This window comes from Rana temporaria, chromosome 2, assembly GCF_905171775.1.
Source record: "Rana temporaria chromosome 2, aRanTem1.1, whole genome shotgun sequence".
NCBI lineage: Eukaryota > Metazoa > Chordata > Amphibia > Anura > Ranidae > Rana > Rana temporaria.
In genome coordinates, this window is record NC_053490.1 from 205,358,820 (window position 1) to 205,381,384 (window position 22,565).

At 46.3% G+C, this 22,565-nt stretch overlaps 1 protein-coding gene across 2 annotated transcripts in view; it reads left to right on the forward strand.

Annotated features, from left to right (window-relative positions):
* The first annotated feature begins 8,862 nt into the window (after positions 1-8,862).
* Positions 8,863-22,565, forward strand: part of TUBGCP5 (tubulin gamma complex associated protein 5) — a 69,320-nt gene continuing 55,617 nt past the window's right edge. For both annotated transcript variants that reach the window (XM_040336297.1, XM_040336298.1), the window contains exon 1: positions 8,863-9,149. In XM_040336297.1, coding sequence (XP_040192231.1) covers positions 9,016-9,149 — 134 coding nt within the window. In that variant the 5' untranslated portion in view covers positions 8,863-9,015. The remainder of the gene's footprint in view (positions 9,150-22,565) is intronic.

The window sequence follows — 22,565 nt, forward strand, 5'->3', positions numbered from 1 at the left end:
ATACACTGATAACTGTATAAATGTGACTGGCAGGGAAGGGGTTAACACTAGGGGGCGAGGAAGGGGTTAAATGTGTAGCCTAGTGAGTGATTCTAACTGTAGGGGGAGGGGACTGACTGGGGAAGTGACCGATCTGTGTCCCTATGTACAAGGGACACAGCATCGGTCTCCTCTCCCTGACAGGTCATGGATCTCTGTGTTTACACACAGAGATCCACGATCCTGCTCAGTTACTGGGCAATCACGGGTGCTCTGCGCCCCCCACCCCAAAGCACCTTGCCCTTATGTTGATGGGGACAAGGGCCTCTTCCCGACAACACTTGCCTGGTGGTTGTTGGGGTCTGCAGGCGGGGGGGCTTATCGGAAACTGGAAGCCCCCTGTCTTCTTTGTTTGGTGTTCTTCTTCCTCTACCGTCGCTCACGCTAAAGACCCACCTCTGATGCTGCATCCTGCTGATCTGTCCACGTTGAGGTCAAGCATTTCTTAGATAACGATGGGGGGCGTGGCCATCAGATTATGTCATCTGAAGACTCCACCCCTGTGACATCACAGACCCATCATGGCCCGGGCAGTGATGTCACAAGGGGGCGGGCCACATGCTGATGTAGTCTAATGGCCACATCCCCATCGAAATGCTTGAAATTGGCACAGACAGATCAGCGACACACAGAATCAGAGGAGGATCGTCGGCGGCGGGAGTGGTGGCAGAGGAAGAAGAACACCGGACAAAGAAGACAGAAGAAGCCTGGAGGAGGAAGATGATGTAGAAGATGGAGGAAGACCAGAGGACCAGAGGAAGAAGATATTTTTATAAAGGACTTGTCAAAAACTGTCTACTGTATTTTTTTCACACTACACTACTTTTTTTTGGGTGAATGGGTAGGGATACAATGTACCCCATACTTATTCACATAGGGGGGAGGCTGGGATCTGGGGGGGCCCCTTTAAAGGGGCTTCCAGATTCCGCTAAGCCCCCTGCCCGCAGACCCCAACAACAACCGGACAAGGGTTTTGGGAAGAGGCCTTTGCTCCCTTTAACATGGAGGCAATGTCCTTTGGGTTGGTGGGGCTCAGAGCCCCCCTGCCCCAAAGAACCCACCCCCCATGTCGAGGGTATGCGGTCTGGTTTGGTTTAGGAGGGGGGGGCGCTCGCTTGTCCCATCCCTTTCCTGACCTGCATGCTCGGATAAGGGTCTGGTATGGATTTTGGGGGTGACCCCACGCCATTTTTCTAAAAAAAAAAAATGGCGTGGGGGGGTCCCCTCCGAATCCATACTAGACCCATGGGCCTGGTATGGACCCTACACTGTTTTTTATTCACACTTTTTTATTATTCTGCAGTTCTTTTTTTTTTAATTCAGCGGGGAAGCTCGCTGACAGCTGATGACTCATCGGTTGTTAATGACAAGGCAGCTAGCTTCCCAGCCCCCTCCTTAGCAACCAGCTATATACAGTGTAAAAAAAACGCAAATCGTGGGGGGAAAAATGCAACAAGCACCACGAAAAGGAACATGCATAGATGTGAATCAGGCCTAAGAAAATCACATCTTCTTTCTTTCATTTTCATCCAGATTCCACAAGGTTAAAAACTGCAATCAACAACCTTTTCACTTGCAGCAAACAGGATTTTTTTTATGTTTTTTCTGTTTGAATTTGAAGAATAAGCCATGGAAGTCTTGTTTGTTTTGTTTTTTTGTTTTTTTATCTATGACGTTGATAGCATGCAAAATAACAATGTCCACTTGGATTAAAGTGCCTGAAGTGGAAGTGCAGTAAAATCTCTAGAGACTTTCTTCTTTTGACATATGCATGGTTGGCTGCGTAAACCCCTCAAGTGTCTGTAAATGCCAGATGTTTACATGGCAGAACAAAAAATGTACTCTGGGGTAGTAAGTGTTCCAAAACCACTAAGTGCTAGAAGGATATAGAAACAGAAATGCTAATCATCAAAAGGATAATGATACAAAAGCCAAGAAGTTTCATGGAGTATGCCACACGTCAACCACAAACCAGGACAGTTATATTATATTACAATAATAAGAGCTGAATTTATGAAAATCTGAGTTGTCCCCTACTTAGTTCTGAGTGCTAAAAGGTGTGTGTGTGTGTGGGGGGGGGGGGGGGTAGGGTTAGAGCTACTGTATGGTTCAAACTACACCTGTGTCCACACTGACTCTAAATACTGTCTATGTTCACTGTAGATGACGTAACAAAAATGTAAATGAAAGCACCACATCACTGTTAAATGGCCTAAATACAACATTATTCCAATAAAAGTTAGGGGGATAATCCAAAGAGTATCCAACATGTTCAGGGTCCAAAAATGCTTCTTTCATCAGGCGCTAAATTGAAGATAATGTGAATACAGTAGTAGGGAACTGGACCTTTATTGGTATGTATTTTTAACTGTAATGACAAGCATAGGTCTTGTCAGCAGGTTTGGCAGCCCATAGAGTAGACTTCATGTGTCTTTCTGTTCTGTCTGACATCCATCATCTGGAACAGAAGTGAGGGAAAATCTCCCTTAAGCTTAAGGTGACACAGAGGCAGGGGCAGACTAACCACTCGGGCACTGCCCGAGGGCCCCATGCCACTAGGGGGCCCAATCAGGGTTGCCAGCCTCAGTAAAACCAGGTACAGTATGTAAAAATCTGTGTTTTTTAAAAATCCCAAGATTATAGCTGCCCCGCCTCTCCAGTACCTTTTCAGTGTGTGTATGTGTATTCTGTGTGTGTGTATATTGTGTGTCTGTGTGTGTATACTGTTTATGTATACTGTATGTGTGTGTGTGTGTGTATATACTGTGTGGCCCCATAATCTATTGCCTGGGGGGCCCATAATCTCCTATTGCCCGGGGGCCCCATAATCTCCTATTGCCCGGGGCCCCATGAGTTGTCAGTCCACCCCTGCACAGAGGGCAGTTATATCCTAACTGAGGTTCTAATTCCTTTTCACTCTATGTATATTGCTGCCTGTGTCACTGTTAGAAAAGCTCTCAAACTTCTAAGATGACTTGATCCCTTATCACCTTAGAACCCCGATGCCCAAAACATAGACCACTAGTGCTTAGTTTGCAGTCTGATGTACTTCAGACTATCAGACCTTGCGTCAGCTCTGGAATACCGCTGGTTGCATACTGAGTCCCAGCAGATTTGGCATTCTTTAGCCAAATATGTGACAGCTATGGTCCAGTACTAAGTTCAGGAGCTGAATTGATTGGCTCCTGGGCATGATAACCTGCTATAGCGCACTCCGGAAGAGTTCCCCATAAAAGCAAAGCCTCCATAAGGGCACTTCCTGTCATTCCAACATAAATGTGTACACAGGGCAAAGTTAATTATGCTCTGCCATGCCTACACCTGGAGCAACAGCTACAACAGATCACTGAGCTCATTGATGTTAACAATAGATTACTATAGTTAGTGAGGGCACAAAAAAAGGCTACTTTGAGAAGAACCAAGGTCGGACTTTTAAGTCATGGAAACAGTGGAGAAGTATATATCAAAAAATAAGTATTATTGAAAAAAGAACTTAAAGCGGAGGTTCACCCTCAATAGAAAAGGTATCTGATTAAGCCCGCCTCAATAACAACATATTAAGTCCGCTATTATTATTATTTTTAATTATTTCAGTACCTTTATTCCGCAGGGAATACCAGGCACCTCCGGGTATCCCTCCCTCGGGAGTGGGCGTGTCATTCATGTCGCAAGCGCCCCAGTGTCTTCTGGGAGCACAGCATCATGCTTCCCAGAAGGCAGATGTTGTGCATGTCGTCACAACAGGGCATGACCTTTTCATCACGCCGGCCGTTGTGATGGCAACAGAGAAGTGTTGACGGCGCTGCTTGCCGTCAACACTTCTCATGTGCGGGATACAGCGGTGAATGCTGGGACATCCGCATTCACCGCTTCCCGGAAGCATTTGCTTGTGGGCTTCACGCTGCCCACAAGCAAAATGGAAACGGCCTTAAGAAGATTTTATAAAGTAATTTTTTATTCCGACGGAGATTGCGGGGCAGTAGGGACATTAAAGATGTGAGTACTATTTTTTTTACATTAGAAGAGTTTAAGGGACCAAAAAAACCCCCGCTTTAATAGAAAACAGTATTCAAGAATAAAAAATCCTATTAAATGATAAAAAATATATAAATTGTGAACTGAGCCCTTGTGTGTCTACGCATTTTGCCATTGGGCTTCTTCAGGACAACGATCAAGATTCAAAAGGAATGACAAAGAAAGAACAAGTCTCACTATCTTACACAGGATTGAGCCTCATATTCACAATCCGATAGATAGAAAATTGTCACAATCTGGGAAAACTCCACACAATTGTAAGGACGGTGTGCAACGCATAGAGGAATCTATTCGGAAAAACAATAATCCAAAATAGAAATCCAATGGTATACAGGATACCACAAATCTGTAAAACACTCTCAGATAACTCCCAACTGCATTGGTTTAATGATAATAATAAGCTGAGGTTAGAACAGGGGCAACTCTCACACATCAAATCAAACATCAGAGACAATAGCGCTGAAGAGTCCACAATCCAATAGAGGACAGTATCTGGGTCTTATAAGCGCATACATGGTGTCTGAATGTCCCACCTAGCATACATTGCCAGAAAAGAAGAGATAAACTCTCAAGATAGGTGAAAACATGGGCCCCTGGGAGACAGCGTCCAGTAAGTGATCTCTACTGCAGAGATTTATGAGGAGGCTAGATTATGTCTTCCTGGCAAGAAAAAAATCTGCTGTAAAAAAATTTAAATAATTGCTTAAGTGCAGCCAAAACCATAAAAAGTAGCACAAGGGATATAAACTTATCATAAGTAGGAAGTGTCCATTGATACTCTTCTATCCCTGCTGTTGTCATCTTCCAATGCTTAGAGGGTAATACAACTAAGACCGCCCATACACAATTCGAATCATTAATGGACAGGCTGAATGTACCAAGTTGATCGATCGATCAACCAACTTGGGTGCAACCAGCCTGACGGACGTGCTGGCAATTATCGCAAGCGACTGCTATAGCCACTAGTGATAATCACTGTGTTCTCCCGACAGGGACAGCTTCCACTGCCCCCCTTCTGGGACAAGACAATTGCTGGTCAGGGGGGATTTCCCTGTCAACACTCTCTGTGTTGATGGGGGGAATCGTACGAATTTCTTTACTGCAACTTTCGGTTGCAGGAATGAAATTCCCACCGTCTATAGCCTGCCTAAGGGGTTGTCACAGACTCTCATCAAGAGAGCCTGACCATGCCTGCCCTTTCCACCCAGCTGCTTTATTCATAGAAGCCATACTACAGGTTCTTGGAATGAAAGAGGCTTTATGAATGGAGGATGTGTGGATGATTATTAGCTCTTCCCTCTTCATTCATAGATTACATTTTATTCATAGAAGTTCTTGTATGGCTTCTAGGAAGGGAATAGCTGGGTGGAAAGTATGGGCATAGACGGATACTTTTGATGAGAGCCTGTGACAGCCCCTTAGTTGTATTAATCTATGCTACACTGGAAGATTATGGGTGTGTGTGTGTGTGGGGGAGGAAGGGGGGGGGGGCAATGGACCAGCTGGTCCCAGCAAAGACCCCAGATGCTTTAGATACTGTTAGGCCCCGTACACACGACCGAACATGTCTGCTGAAACTGGTCCGCGGACATGTTCGGTCGTGTGTACGGCCGACCGGACAGGTTTCCAGTGGACATTTGTCCAGCCGACCGTTTTCCGGCGGACAAATGTTTCTTAGCATGCTAATAAACATGTCCGCTGGAAGCCTGTCCGTCGGACATGTTCGGTCGTCTGTACAGACTCACCGTACATGTCCGATCGGACGCCATCCCTCGCATGCGTCTAAGTGATTCGATGCATGCGTGGAAGCATTAAACTTCCAGGGCCGCGCACGTCGCCGCGTCATCGTCGCGGCGACGGCGCGGCCACGTCACCGCGTATCGTGTACGCGCGGATTTCTGTCTGATGGTGTGTACAACCATCTGACAGAAATCTCCGGGCGGACATGTCCGCTGAAAACGATCCAGCGGACCGTTTTCAGCGGACAGTACGTCCGTCTGTACGAGGCCTAAGCCTGTAAAAATATCATGCACATTTTTCGTCTGTGAAGACCGGACTTGAACTTATCTTTATGTTACACAAACAGATTTTTTTCTATGGGTGCATCACAGTGTAACATTGCAGGGGGAATTCCCTACTAAATGAGAACTTCCACATTGTCACTGTCATCTTTGAAGAAGATGCATAAAATACCATGCTAATGAACAAAAATCTGCCCAATATAAAAGGATTTTTTTTTTCTCTTCACCGTGAATTCTTGGTAAGTTCAATAAGTGACAGTCAGGCCCCGTACACACGACCGAGTTTCTCGGCAGAATTCAGCCAGAAACTCGATCGGCGCCGTATTCTGCCGAGAAACCCGGTCGTGTGTACACTTTTGGCATGTTCTCTATTTCCTCGTTAGTCAATGAGGAAACTTGGCTCGCCGAGATCCTCGGCGGCTTCACAAGGAACTCGACGAGCAAAACGATGTGTTTTGCTCGTCGAGTTTCTCGGACGTGTGTACGGGGCCTCACAGTGATAAACACAGAAAAGCCCCCTTGATTTATCATGAAGTCAGACTTGTTGACATAGGTCTTTTTTGGTGAAAAAGAGTCATTTTACACATTATCATGCTTAACTAAAGGATGGCTCGTGGTGTAGAGAATTCAATAGGGCACCTTGCATCACATAGCTCTTTGGTTACCTTCTCCATTTGCCCCTCAGAGGGAATTTGTTGCTTGCAGCTGCCAAACCACTAAAAACATTTAAGGCCTGTGCACACCATTTTTTGTGTAAATGTATGCCTTACTACACACAAGTGCATCAGTACTACAGTGCTCAGATCAACATTACCTTGCAATAATTGTGCATCGTGGTGCATGTCCTATTTTTTGACAGTTCACCGAAACGTATGTTAGTGTGTTGCTCTGAACTGCATTGCATGTCTACCACAACAAAGGTGCATTGTTATGCCATTTAGAATCAATGGCACATCATTATATCAATGCACTTAATGTTGGTTGTGTTAAAGTGCAGTGTGCTATTGTGGTTTATTAAACAGACACGTAAGTACTGAGTTGATCATCACTGTTTTTGCAGGCTCACGTCTCTGAGAGTGACTGTAAATTGAGTGTGTACTCCCCCTAGTGGCTCTTTAACAAACCGCTATATGTAATACAATAGAAAAATATGGAACAAGCATGTAAAATGTTAAAGTCACATAAACATTACTTTATATTGGAGAGGATCTTTTAGACACACATGAAAAAAAAAAAAAGCTTTGCACCGTCGTAATTTTTCTCCATCCACAATCCAAAAAAGCTAACCACGATAACACACCATACCTCCCAACTTGGCAAGTATGTAGGCAAAGCCCCAACCCCCCCGCCATGCTTAAGCACTGGTTCACACCACAAAAACACACTCCAGATCTGTTCTGGATGTGTTTCTGCATGCATTTCAAATGCTTTTTTTCTTATTTTTTTCTGTTTTGTTTTACTGGGGTCCAGTGAGTTTTTGATGCATTCTAGTGCATGCCGGTGTGTTTTTTGATGCATTTTACCACCTTTCAGTACAATCCAGTGCAGGAAAAATGCAACATGTTCTACTTTTTTCCTGGAACTGGAAAGCCCTGGAACTGACTGCACTGGTGTGAACTATGCTATTGGAAACCATATAACCTACTTTCCAAAACAAAAAAAAAACAAAAAAACGCACTGGACTGCATGTGGTGTGAACTGGCCCTAAGCCCTGGTTCACACTGGGCTGCGGGAGTGAAGCCGTGTGAGTTCAGCTGAACTCGCACGATTTCACTCCCGCCGGCAGTCCCGATTTCGGCCGCGATTTAAGAGACATCTGTGCAGGGTTCTGCACAGAAGTCTATGTAAATCGCGGCCCGAAATCGCAAAAAGTAGTACAGGAACTACTTTTTGAAATCGGTGCAGCGCCGCAGATGCGGCGTCGCACCGATTAGGACAGTGTCATTGCCGACAATTGCCGACAAATGCCGCCGATTTTCACATGTGAAATCGCATCTCAAATCAAAGTAAATCGTACCCAGTGTGAACCTGGGCTGAAGGAGAATTATACAAAAAGACTGAATTCGTTAAACCCACAAGTCCTTTTTTTTTTTTTTTTTTACCACGTCTTTTGACATTAACAAATGCAGCCATTTAGAAATTGGATGAAAGGTTTAGCACTGGGAGACACTTTTTGAAAGATAATAAGTGCATTTTATATACAACTCTGTAGATCAGTCCAAAATTAGGGACAAATGAGGAGGAAACCGGGACAGGGGGACTTTGTTCCAAATCAGGGACATTCCCTCGAAATCAGTGACAGTTGGGAGCTATGGGAACACCTATCCCAAAAGGCATTAGCTTCTACACAGTGGCTGGAGGAAGGATCTGGCACCAACATCATCAGGGAGCTGGCTGAAAGAACCAGGAGAAGACAGATGGCTCCTGATGACGAAAGAAAGCAAGATGGCAGCGCAGGACCAGGAGTGCAGCAGCGGCGCAGTGGATTACCGCATGCTGAATTTGAACAATGTTTAATTTGCTGGGCATATACGTTTTTTTTTAGGAAAATTTAAGAGATTTAAAAAAAAAAAAAAAACACTGGGGGTGAAGTCTCATTGCAGTAGTGACTGGCTGAAATTCCCTGTACTTTTTCCCCTTTACTTCCTCTTTAACGCTCTTCTTTTGTGGTGCCACTTCTCATTTTTCACCAGCAGATGGAGCCAGAGCTTTAGTCATCCGCATACTGCGCTTCTCTAGCTTTAGGACGTCACGTCCGCTTCCGGTCTTCAGTGCCCTTTCACTCTCATCACGTTACTTTACCATCAGCGAATAGGACTCCTGCTCCGGCAGTGCGGGGGTTAACATTCCAGTGGCTCCTGATTGGTCTGACGGTATCCAATGAATGGCTAGGTGATGGTTGCCGGGTTGCGGAGGTGTCATGGCGCATTGGACCCGCTTTGAGAAGGATCAGGAGGGGGATGTGAAGGAGCTGGTGTCCTGTGTGAGCGGACTGCACGATGAAAGCGACAAGAACTTCCAGCTGGGCCTGCAGTATGCCTGCTCCAACTTCAGGTGTGATATACATTAGCACTCTATGACTTCTAATCTAGGAGTGCCCCATTGTTGGTGTCAGAGACGGGAATAGTGTCTCATTGTTGGTGTCAGTGACAGGAATAGTGCCCCATTGTTGGTGTCAGTGACAGGAATAGTGCCCCATTGTTGGTGTAAGTGACGGGAATAGTGCCCCATTGTTGGTGTCAGAGACGGGAATAGTGTCCCATTGTTGGTGTAAGTGACGGGAATAGTGCCCCATTGTTGGTGTAAGTGACGGGAATAGTGTCCCATTGTTGGTGTAAGTGACGGGAATAGTGCCCCATTGTTGGTGTAAGTGACGGGAATAGTGCCCCATTGTTGGTGTCAGAGACGGGAATAGTGTCCCATTGTTGGTGTAAGTGACGGGAATAGTGCCCCATTGTTGGTGTAAGTGACGGGAATAGTGTCCCATTGTTGGTGTAAGTGACAGGAATAGTGTCTCATTGTTGGTGTCAGTGACAGGAATAGTGTCTCATTGTTGGTGTCAGTGACAGGAATAGTGTCCCATTGTTGGTGTAAGTGACGGGAATAGTGTCCCATTGTTGGTGTCAGTAACGGGAATAGTGTCCCATTGTTGGTGTCAGTAACGGGAATAGTGCCCCATTGTTGGTGTCAGTGACGGGAATAGTGTCCCATTGTTGTGTCAGTGACGGGAATAGTGCCCCATTGTTGTGTCAGTGACGGGAATAGTGTCCCATTGTTGGTGTAAGTGACGGGAATAGTGTCCCATTGTTGGTGTAAGTGACGGGAATAGTGTCTCATTGTTGGTGTCAGTGACAGGAATAGTGTCTCATTGTTGTGTCAGTGACGGGAATAGTGTCCCATTGTTGTGTCAGTGACGGGAATAGTGCCCCATTGTTGTGTCAGTGACGGGAATAGTGTCCCATTGTTGGTGTAAGTGACGGGAATAGTGTCCCATTGTTGGTGTAAGTGACGGGAATAGTGTCTCATTGTTGGTGTCAGTGACGGGAATAGTGTCTCATTGTTGGTGTCAGTGACAGGAATAGTGTCTCATTGTTGGTGTCAGTGACAGGAATAGTGTCCCATTGTTGGTGTCAGTAACGGGAATAGTGTCCCATTGTTGGTGTCAGTGACGGGAATAGTGTCCCATTGTTGGTGTCAGTGACGGGAATAGTGTCCCATTGTTGGTGTAAGTGACGGGAATAGTGTCCCATTGTTGGTGTAAGTGACGGGAATAGTGTCTCATTGTTGGTGTCAGTGACGGGAATAGTGTCCCATTGTTGGTGTCAGTGACGGGAATAGTGTCCCATTGTTGGTGTAAGTGACGGGAATAGTGTCCCATTGTTGGCGTCAGTGACGGGAATAGTGTCCCATTGTTGGTGTCAGTAACGGGAATAGTGTCCCATTGTTGGTGTCAGTAACGGGAATAGTGCCCCATTGTTGGTGTCAGTGACGGGAATAGTGTCCCATTGTTGGTGTAAGTGACGGGAATAGTGCCCCATTGTTGGTGTCAGAGACGGGAATAGTGTCCCATTGTTGGTGTAAGTGACGGGAATAGTGCCCCATTGTTGGTGTCAGAGACGGGAATAGTGTCCCATTGTTGGTGTAAGTGACGGGAATAGTGCCCCATTGTTGGTGTCAGAGACGGGAATAGTGTCCCATTGTTGGTGTAAGTGACGGGAATAGTGCCCCATTGTTGGTGTCAGAGACGGGAATAGTGTCCCATTGTTGGTGTAAGTGACGGGAATAGTGCCCCATTGTTGGTGTCAGTGACGGGAATAGTGCCCCATTGTTGTGTCAGTGACGGGAATAGTGCCCCATTGTTGGTGTCAGTGACAGGAATAGTGCCCCATTGTTGGTGTCAGTGACGGGAATAGTGCCCCATTGTTGGTGTCAGTGACGGGAATAGTGCCCCATTGTTGTGTCAGTGACGGGAATAGTGTCCCATTGTTGTGTCAGTGACGGGAATAGTGCCCCATTGTTGTGTCAGTGACGGGAATAGTGTCCCATTGTTGGTGTCAGTGACGGGAATAGTGCCCCATTGTTGGTGTCAGTGACGGGAATAGTGCCCCATTGTTGGTGTCAGTGACGGGAATAGTGCCCCATTGTTGGTGTCAGTGACGGGAATAGTGCCCCATTGTTGGTGTCAGTGACGGGAATAGTGCCCCATTGTTGTGTCAGTGACGGGAATAGTGTCCCATTGTTGTGTCAGTGACGGGAATAGTGTCCCATTGTTGTGTCAGTGACGGGAATAGTGTCCCATTGTTGTGTCAGTGACGGGAATAGTGCCCCATTGTTGTGTCAGTGACGGGAATAGTGCCCCATTGTTGGTGTCAGTAACGGGAATAGTGCCCCATTGTTGGTGTCAGTGACGGGGACAGTGCCCCATTGTTGGTGTTAGTGATGGGAATAGTGTCCCATTGTTGGTGTCAGTAACGGGAATAGTGCCCCATTGTTGTGTCAGTGACGGGAATAGTGCCCCATTGTTGGTGTCAGTGACGGGAATAGTGCCCCATTGTTGGTGTCAGTAACGGGAATAGTGCCCCATTGTTTGTGTCAGTGACAGGAATAGTGCCCCATTGTTGGTGTCAGTGACGGGAATAGTGTCCCATTGTTGGTGTCAGTGACAGGAATAGTGTCCCATTGTTGGTGTCAGTGACAGGAATAGTGCCCCATTGTTGGTGTCAGTGACGGGAATAGTGTCCCATTGTTGGGGTCAGTGGTGATAATAGTGCCCCATTGTTGGTGTCAGTGACGGGAATAATGCCCCATTGTTGGGGTCAGTGATGATAATAGTGCCCCATTGTTGGCATCAGTGACAGGAATTATGTCTCAAGGGCTGTATAAACGCAAGCAAAGTGCTACAGTTTAGGGACTGCTGCTTTAAATAGTCCATGTCAGCAGAACACAAGTATAGATTCTTAACCCCTTCCATACCGGGCCTTTTCTGGCATCCCTCTTCTACGTGTAAAAATCATCATTTTTTGCTAGAAAATTACTCAGAACCCCCCAAACATATTACATTAGCAGAGACCCTAGGGAATAAAATGACGGCTGTTGCAACTTTTTATGTCCCATGGTATTTGTGCAGCAATTTTTCACATGTCTTTTTTGGAAACTTCGGTACCTAAAAATCTCAATAGGCGACCCTTTACATTTTTTTTTACATGATATCTGTTAGAGTTATAAAGGAGGTCTTGCACTAGAATTATTGCTCTTGCTCTAACGTTCGCTGTCATACCTCAAATGTGGAGTTTGAACGCTGTTTACATATGTATGTTGTTTTGATTTTATTTTTATTGCATTTTCTTTCCTGACGCATTCATGGCAGCACACACTGGGTTGTGACTCCGCCCCCACAACCTGACAGGATTGGTTAGCTATAAATTTGAAGGGGAGACGCCCCGCACCATTCTCTTTTTTTATCCTCACCTGACAGATTGGACGAACAAGCAAGAAGCATGCCTCTTACCGCAGATCGCCCCAGCAGGTTCAGCCTCTCCTGTTTGGAAGTCCCTCCTGTACAGTCTCTAAATGAGCTTTATGGTGGGAACCCCCGTTCTGGTGGTCTCAGGGGCTCTGGAATTATACTGGCATCTGTAGCAAGCTTTAAAGAAGCTTCAAATCTCGCAGTGGTCCCCACTTTCGCTCTGTCTTTCCTTCCAGTGCAGTGTGTGCTTCCACAAAGGTATTTGTATCATTACATTTGCCACCTAAGGTTAGTCCGTTTTGTACCTTTGCCTGCCTGTTGTTTTTTTCTCAGCTCTGCTGAGCCCTGTGGTTCCTCTGACACCCCATACTCTCGGGGTCACCGCCGCGTACCCCTCAGCGCTCTACGCATGCACGCAGCTCAGTGATGATGCCGCCGGTCTCCTCTGCCCTCTTCCAAATGGCGGCGCCGTTTAAAAAAAAAAAAAAAAAAAAGGAAACAGTCCTATTGCTCTGTAGTTCTGGCTGCAGTCCTGCTGCTCTGCTCTACTCAGAGTGAAGATTGCACCAGGTGTGTGCAGGCTCGTCCCAGGTCAGCCTGGGCCAATTGATTACACAAAAAAAAAAAAAAAGAAAAAGAAATAGGAACAAATAGGATAGAAGATATAATACATTTATATATTAATTTATAACATATTATAGGAGAAAGTATATCCATAATTAAACAATTAATATAATCCAAAAAATAAAAAATAAAATAAGGATAGATATATGTATATAAATCATTATATTTAATAAATAGAAATGTTGGGGGGGGGGGACATATTGTAATGTTTTCCCTTCTTTCTTTTTTCCCACCTTTCCGGGCTGTCTCCCTGCTATCCTCATGGGGGCCACTGCCCTCGCAGACCACCATCAGCTGACCAGGTATAGAGGCCGTCCAGAAGGTGGTAAGTAGAGAAGAGACAAAAAAGAGAGCTTGGCCACTGACGCTACAGTTTTGGTAGCCCTATCGGGTCAAAAGACGCAAGTTTGCGGCACAGAGGGAGATTCTAGCCATGCTTCCGGCAGAAGGCGCAAGAAGTCACTCAAGGTTACCCTCTTGCTTTCTTCAATCAAGGCATAGCCGCTCGCGTCACAGCCACTCCTGTCATAGTCGGTCCCACCGCAGACGATTACCTTCATCCCAGATGGAGCTATCTTACCCGCACCACAGCAAATGTTTGCCAAATATGCGGGGCGCCAGCCTTGCCAGGGGAATTGGCCTGCCGCTCGTGCTTCATTGAAGTAACCAAGGATTCAGAGGCCAGAGTATATACTAAGCTCCTAGGAGAATCGCACAGGGATCAATTGTGGGCGATCCTTCCCCAAGCACATCGCCCAGCACCCGGCCGTTACGCCAGGCTGCAAAAACCCTCTCTAAGAATGAGGAGTGTGAGCAGGCGTCGGACTGTCTCTTCTTTAGTTGAACCATTTGCCCATTCAGTCGAGGAAGCGATCGGCTGGGAAGGGGTTATGGCAGAACCTCTGAAGGTTCAGAAATATTTCCTGGTGCTGAAAAGGGGGCCCTGAATCATTTCCCTTCATCAAAGAGCTGGAAAACCTCATAAAGGATGAGTGGGGGAGATCGCATAAGCGGCCCAGTATGAGCAACAAGTTTGCAGATTGTACCCCTTGTGGGAGTCTAGGATCAATTCTTTGATCAATGCAACTACGGTCGATTCATCTTTAATGCGACTCGCTAGAGACGTTTCTCTACCGATTGAAGATGCAGTTACCATCCGGGACGTTCTTGATCGTAAAATCAATATAGAACTGAAGAAAGCCTGCTCCACGACAGGAGACGCTAGTAGGCCGGCTATCCCCACGGCGGCAGTAGCTAAAACTATCGCTGCATGGGCGGCTAACATTGAGAATTCCATTCTAGAAGGAGCCGACCAGGGGAAGATATTCTCCTCCCTGCAGGGAAATTAAGTTGGCTTACGGCTCCTGAGGGGGCGACTTCATGACTGGGAAGAGCCTTATGGCTGAGACCCTGGATAGCGGAGACAGCATCAAAATCTACTGGTGCAAAACTCCATATGGCGGCTCAAGTGTATTTGGCACAAAGATGGACTTGGTCATCTCCAAGGTTACCGGGGGAAAATCCGGGCTGATTCCCTCCGATAGGAGACCAGAGCCCCAGAAGGGCCCCGCTTACAGACGCGATCTTCCTGTCAAGTACAGGGATGCTAGATCCTACCGTCCCGGCAGGAAATTTAGGAGGGACTGGAATACTCGACCCTCCATGTATTTACAGTAAGCCAAGGCTATCACAGCCGGGGAACAGCAGAAGTCCTTTTTGAGGGTCCGTCTGCCCACCCAGCTCAGGTGGGCACCAGACTCAAGAGATTCGCTCGGATATGGGCAACTCGTATAACAGATTCATGGACACTATCCTCTATCAAGACCGGTCACAATTGGAAATTCATGGGCACATTGCCAGGGAACACATTCCAGCCTACCAAGTACCTCCACACCAGAAAGGGAGGGGGTTTTATTCCCCTTTATTTCTGGTACAAAAAAAAAAAACAGGGGATCTACGTCCAGTCCTGGACCTAAAGAGGTTCAACAGACGATCAAAATAGAGGCCCTCAGATTGGAAAAGCCTTCAGTCCATTTTGTTGACAGTGGACGTGGGAGACTGGATGCTATCTCCTAGATTTTTCGGACGTTTACCTTCACGTCCCGATCATCCCGCCTTCCAGAGGTCCCTTCGGTTCTCAATCTATTAATCTCATTTCCAATTTTGGTGCCCCCCATTCGGCATCGCCTCAGCACCCAGAGCATTCAGCAAGTCAGGGTGTTCCTAGGGGCAGAATAATATACCAGGTTGTACAGGGTGCAACTCCCTCAAGAGAGGCTGAAGCCCTTACTCCAGAAGGTACAGAATCTGCTATCATCCAGACGTCTACTGTCAGAGCCTGCCTCAGTACCCGGGGGTCCATGTCAGCATCCATACCTTTGATACAGTGGCCCCTGTGACACATGCAAGTCTTACAGAACTCCTTTCTCAGGCAGTGGAATGGAACGTCAATACTCCAAACCATTCACATCCCGAACTGGGTAAAGCAATTAGTATGGTGGTGGACACACCCGTCCAACCTCAGGGAGTCCATTCCAATAGTTCCCCCAAGTCCAGAAGTAGTAACATCGAACGCCAGCCAGGGGGGATGGGGTCCACACTATCTAGACCAAGTAGCCCAAGGACAGTGGCACTTTCGGGCTCAGGGCATAGTGTCAAATATTTTAGAGCTCAGAGCAGCCTTTCAGGCTCTCCTGGCCATTGCGCCTCTTCTAGAGGGGAAGAGTGTCCTGATCAGGATGGACAACAAGTAGCGGTGTCATGTATCCAGATACAGGGGGGCATCAGGAGTCGCACGCTTCAAGAGGAAGCTTGCCCATATTGGAAAGGGCACAAGTGCACCTGTTAGATCTATGGGCAGTGTATGTCCCGGCAACACAGAATTCGTTGGCCAACTACCTAAGCCGAGAGACACTTTCAAACAACGAATGGTCCCTGAACCAACAGGTATTCTCCATTCTTACGAAAACTTGTGGAATACCAGAAGTCGACCCAGCGGCCACGCCAAAGAACTCCAAGTGTCAGAGGTTCCTGTCCAGAGCTCACTTTCCATCAGCCGAAGGGACAAACTGCCTAGCTCTTCCATGGAGCTTCGAGCTGGGGTACATTTTTCTTCCAACTTCTCGGATTACAAGATTCCTGTCCCGACTTCGGAGGTCCTCAGCCACGGTTATTGTACTAATACCGTTACGACCGAGGAGGCCATGGTTTACGACCCTGCTACAACTAGGTACGCGGCCTCCAATACATCTTCCAGTAACCTGGGATCTCATACATCAGAGGCAATTCTTCCATCCAGCCCAGAGAAGCTGCATTTGCCAGCTTGGAAGTTGAGAGGGCTAGGTTAGGGGAACTAGGATACTCTCAGGAGGTAATATCAACCTTATTACAAGCTCTAAGGAGCTCCACTGATGTCACCTATACTAGGATCTGGGAGAGGTTCGTGTCGTCGCAGCAAAGAGATTGGAATCCCATCTCAAATTCTTGAATTTCTTCAGTCAGGGCTTAACAAGGGCCCGGGCCCGGGTACCCTGAAGGTGCAAGTATCCGCCCTTTCAGCATGACGGGTACTAGATGGGCTCTTCATCATCCGGTCACTCTGTTCCTCAGGGCCTGCGTAAGATCAGACCACCTAGGAGGCCAGCCTTTCCAAAAGGGGATCTCTGTGTAGTACTCGAGGCCCTGTCCAATCCACCCTTTTCTCCATTCAACTTAGTCTCACCGTGGAACCTAGCTCTGAAGATGGCTTCCCGTATTGCGATCACCTCAGCTAAGAGGACGTCGGAGATACAAGCACTTATGGCTACGGAACCCCTATTTAGTGTTCTCCCCTGACAGAGTGGTTCTGAAGCCCTCAGACCATTTTTATCCAAGGGTAACTTCCTCCTTTCATTATAACCAGGACATCGTCCTTCCATCTTTTACTAATGAGAGGGGCGAGTCCCATGACTAGGATGTCAAGTCTACCATCTCCAGTTACTTCACAGCTACATCTCAGGAAGACGGATTCTGTCTTAATTATCCCACACGGGAGCAGACGAGGTCAGCCAGCTACCTCCCGTACCATTACCTCTTGGTTGTTAGTGCTATCGCGGAGACCTATTCCATCCAGCAACTTACGACTCCTAAAGAGCATTAGGGCTCATTCGACAGGAGCAGTGGCCACTTCTTGGGCAGCATTTTGCGGGATTTCACCGGAAACCATAGGTAGAGCAGCAACTTGGTCTTCCCAACACATCTTAATTTCTCACTACAGAGTGGATTCTGCTCTCCTGGCTACCGTCGACTTTGGCAGATCTGTTCTTAGAGCCAATTCCTCAGCGCTATAGAGAATAAATATTACTGTTTTCTTGCACCCTCCCGACTGGCGAGTTATTTCCCAGTGTGTGCTGCCATGAATGCGTCAGGAAAACGGAAAATTGTATACTCACCTTTCCGTAATTTTCCTTTCCTGACGCATCTTCATGGCAGCACACAGATGCCCGCCCTATTGTTTTATGATGATATATACAGAGAATGGTGCGGGGCGTCTCCCCTTCAAATTTATAGCTAACCAATCCTGTCAGGTTGTGGGGGCGGAGTCACAACCCAGTGTGTGCTGCCATGAAGATGCGTCAGGAAAGGAAAATTACGGAAAGGTGAGTATACAATTTTCCGTTTTTTACACTTTACCATTAAATGTTGTTGTTTTTGTGTTTTTTATTTTTTATCACTTTTATTCCTATTAAAAGGAATGTGCGCATCCCTTGTAACAGGAATAGGGCATGACAGGTCCTCTTTATGGAAAGAGGTGGGGGTCTTCTAGGCAGAAAAAGGCTGAGATCTAGTACCGTCCAGTGCAGGAAACATGCAGCGTGTTCTCCTTATTTTTCTGGAACTAGAACCCCTGGAACTGACTATGCAGCATGTTCTCCTTATTTTTCTGGAACTAGAACCCCTGGAACTGACTATGCAGCATGTTCTCCTTATTTTTCTGGAACTAGAACCCCTGGAACTGACTATGCAGCATGTTCTCCTTATTTTTCTGGAACTAGAACCCCTGGAACTGACTATGCAGCATGTTCTCCTTATTTTTCTGGAACTAGAACCCCTGGAACTGACTGCCCTGGTGTGAAGTCTGCCATTGGAAAGCACATAACCTCCTTTCCATGCGTTTTTGATGCCCTGGACTGCATGTGGTGTGAACTGGTCCTGAGGCTTATTTACACAAGTGTTGCCCTCTGAAGAGTGATCTGCGGTCGATGCCTTTTCAGAGATGTTTGACAGGCGATAAATCACCTACTCCTCACCACCTGTTTTAACCCCTAAAATCCCACACCATTACTGCCTGCCAAATGCAACAGCAGGGTTCATTTTTTTCACCACTGTAGCCATGGTTTTCTAAGTGCTTCATTCACCCCACAGTGCTGTGTACATATAGCAGTGCAATTCTATTGTTTTTGTATACGCAAAGGTAACTGCAAGTAAGCCACAAAAGCGATAAGTCTACTTTCTGTGTTCCTAATGCCGTTGCAAACCCAGAGATTGCCTTGTAAAGTAGGCTTGTACATAACCTGTGCAGAGAACGGAGCTGCCAGAGGGACCCAGCAGGCCCAATCACTACAGGCTGCCTGCAGAAAACTACGAGAGGGGCGGAGACACGACCAGTCACCCTGCACTAGGAGAACAGAGCAGTGACTGGTCTTTATTACAGGATGCTCCTCCATAGAGATAAGATTCATCCTAGATTATTGGACAGACCTGGGAGAAATACACACACCTCTTGTAGTTAGACAATATTTACTTATCCCTAAAATGAATCAATGCTTGTAACCTACAAAAGGGTCTTTTTTTTTTGTTTTCCTTGTGTTGTTATTGTTTTAAATTGTCTTTGTGTAGTTATGTATAGTTGTATTCAAGATACTATTAGAGCCGGTTCACACTGGGGCGACCTGTCAGGTGACTCAGCCGCCTGACAAGTCGCGGTCCACAGTAGTCAATGGAACCGTTCTAATAGGAGCGACGCAAGTCGCTCCGACTTAGAAAAAGATTCCTGTACGACTTGGGGGCGATTCGGGGCGACTTGCATTGACTTCAATTCAGAAGTCATTTTGAAAGTTGCCTCTCAAGACGCCTTGAGATCGCCTTGCCGAGTCGCCCCCAAAGCTGCCTGTGTGTGAACCGGCTCTTAGGGTTTGTTTGAAATAAGAATATAGAAATACAGTGGAGAAAATAAGTATTTGAACACCCTGCTATTTTGCAAGTTCTCCCACTTGGAAATCATGGAGGGGTCTGAAATTGTTATCGTAGGTGCATGTCCACTGTGAGAGACATAATCAAAAAAAAATAATAATCCAGAAATCACAATTTATGATTTTTTTAACTATTTATTTGTGTGATACAGCTGCAAATAAGTATTTGAACACCTGAGAAAATCAATGTTAATATTTGGTACAGTAGCCTTTGTTTGCAATTACAGAGGTCAAACGTTTCTTGTAGTTTTTCACCAGGTTTGCACACACTGGAGGAGGGATTTTGGCCCACTCCTCCACACAGATCTTCTCTAGATCAGTCAGGTTTCTGGGCTGTCGCTGAGAAACACGGAGTTTGAGCTCCCTCCAAAGATTCTCTATTGGGTTTAGGTCTGGAGACTGGCTAGGCCACACCAGAACCTTGATATGCTTCTTACAGAGCCACTCCTTGGTTATCCTGGCTGTGTGCTTCGGGTCATTGTCATGTTGGAAGACCCAGCCTCGACCCATCTTCAAAGCTCTAACTGAGGGAAGGAGGTTGTTGCCCAAAATCTCGCAATACATGGCCCCGGTCATCCTCTCCTTAATACAGTGCAGTCGCCCTGTCCCATGTGCAGAAAAACACCCCCAAAGCATGATGCTACCACCCCCATGCTTCACAGTAGTGATGGTGTTCTTGGGATGGTACTCATCATTCTTCTTCCTCCAAACACAGTTAGTGGAATTATGACCAAAAAGTTCTATTTTGGTCTCATCTGACCACATGACTTTCTCCCATGACTCCTCTGGATCATCCAAATGGTCATTGGCAAACTTAAGACGGGCCTTGACATGTGCTGTTTTAAGCAGGGGAACCTTCCGTGTCATGCATGATTTCAAACCATGACGTCTTAGTGTATTACCAACAGTAACGTTGGAAACGGTGGTCCCAGCTCTTTTCAGGTCACTGACCAGCTCCTCCCGTGTAGTCCTGGGCTGATTTCTCACCTTTCTTAGGATCATTGAGACCCCACGAGGTGAGATTTTGCATGGAGCCCCAGTCCGAGGGAGATTGACAGTCATGTTTAGCTTCTTCCATTTTCTAATGATTGCTCCAACAGTGGACCTTTTTTCACCAAGCTGCTTGGCAATTTCCCCGTAGCCCTTTCCAGCCTTGTGGAGGTGTACAATTTTGTCTCTAGTGTCTTTGGACAGCTCTTTGGTCTTGGCCATGTCAGTAGTTGGATTCTTAATGATTGTATGGGGTGGACAGGTGTCTTTATGCAGCTAATGACCTCAAACAGGTGCATCTAATTTAGGATAATAAATGGAGTGGAGGTGGACATTTTAAAGGCAGACTAACAGGTCTTTGAGGGTCAGAATTCTAGCTGATAGACAGGTGTTCAAATACTTATTTGCAGCTGTATCATACAAATAAATAGTTAAAAAATCATAAATTTTGATTTCTGGAATTTTTTTTGGGATTATGTCTCTCACAGTGGACCTGCACCTACGATGACAATTTCAGACCCCTCCATGATTTCCAAGTGGGAGAACTTGCAAAATAGCAGGGTGTTCAAATACTTATTTTCCTCACTGTATATATTGGTGTTAAGTTTGATGTATGCTTGAATGTTGTAAAATTTTTAAAAGTTTGAATAAAAAGAGAAATTGTGCAAAATAAATACATAAAAAGGGTCACAGTGCAGGAGCACAGTTAGGTGCCCCTCCTATAACAAGAAAAGCCTAAGCAAGGGCTGTCATTATTATTATCAGGTGTTATTTTATCTATTAGTCCCTGCACTAAACAACACAACTCCCCCTCTTTTACCCACAGCTGCTGAAAAATAACAGCGTTTAAGGCCCCTACGTGGGGCAGAATCTGTCCAAGCAGATCCGCCTACTCGGAGCCCGCTGCTCTCTTTGGGGCAGTCGGATAGACTGCATGTTTGTTTCTGTCTGATTGTCATCCGATCCGCTGGATGGATGGTGAACGTATCTCCATCCGTTTAATTTTTATCGTATAGGACGTCAGCAGGTGACAGTGGACACATATGGGCGCTGACATGTGCCACCCCATTGAGAACAATGGGTAGTCTGATCAGGTCTGCTTGAAAAATGGACAGGGGGACCCAATCGATCCACTAATGTGGCACCAGTCAGCAAAATTGTAAATATACTAGCGCTATATCAAATGTAATCATAATATTGTGCAAAACAAAGTGCACAATTATTGCAGTCAGTGAAAAATCAATCCACACAACAAAAAAATTGTCATAAGTGGTTAAAAAGACAATCCATGTTCAACTTCGCAAATTTCCAAATGTATCTCCACCTCTGTGCCCTCTGTGGTATAAATAAAATATATTACCTGCCTTTCACATGAACTTTAATGGCATCCCCGTCTTGGGTTCAATATTGAGTTGGCCCACCCTTTGCAGCTATAACAGCTTCAACTCTTCTGGGAAGGCTGTCTTCAAGGTTTAGGAGTGTGTCTATGGGAATGTTTCACCATTCTTCCAGAAGAACATTTTGTAAGGTCAGGCACTGATGTTGGATGAGAAGGCCTGTCTCATAGTCTCCACTCTAATAAATCCCAAAAGTGTTCTGTCGGGTTCAGGTCAGGACTCTGTGCAGGCCAGTTAAGTTCCTCCACCCCAAACTCACTCATCCATGTCTTTATGGACCTTGCTTTGTGCACTGGTGCGCAGTCATGTTGGAACAGGAAGAGACCACCCCAAACTGTTCCCACAAAGTTGGGAGCATGAAATTGTCCAAAATGTCTTGGTATGCTGACACCTTAATAGTTCCCTTCATTGGAACTAAGGGGACCAGCCCAACCCCTGAGGAGCAACCCCACACCATAATGTCCCCTCCACCAAATGATTTGGACCAGTGTACAAAGCAGGTCCATAAAGACATGGGTGGGTGAGTATGGGGTAGAGGAATTGATTGGCCTGCACATAGTCCTGACCTTAGCCCAATAGAACACCTTTGGCATGAATTAGAGCAGAGACTGCATGCCCAGCCTTTTCGTCCACATCAGTGCCTGACCTCACAAATGTGCTCCTGGAAGAATGGTCAAACATACCTAAACCTTGTGAACAGCCTTCAAAGAAGAGTGGAAGCTGTTATAGCTGCAAAGGGTGGCCCAACTCAATATTGAACCTT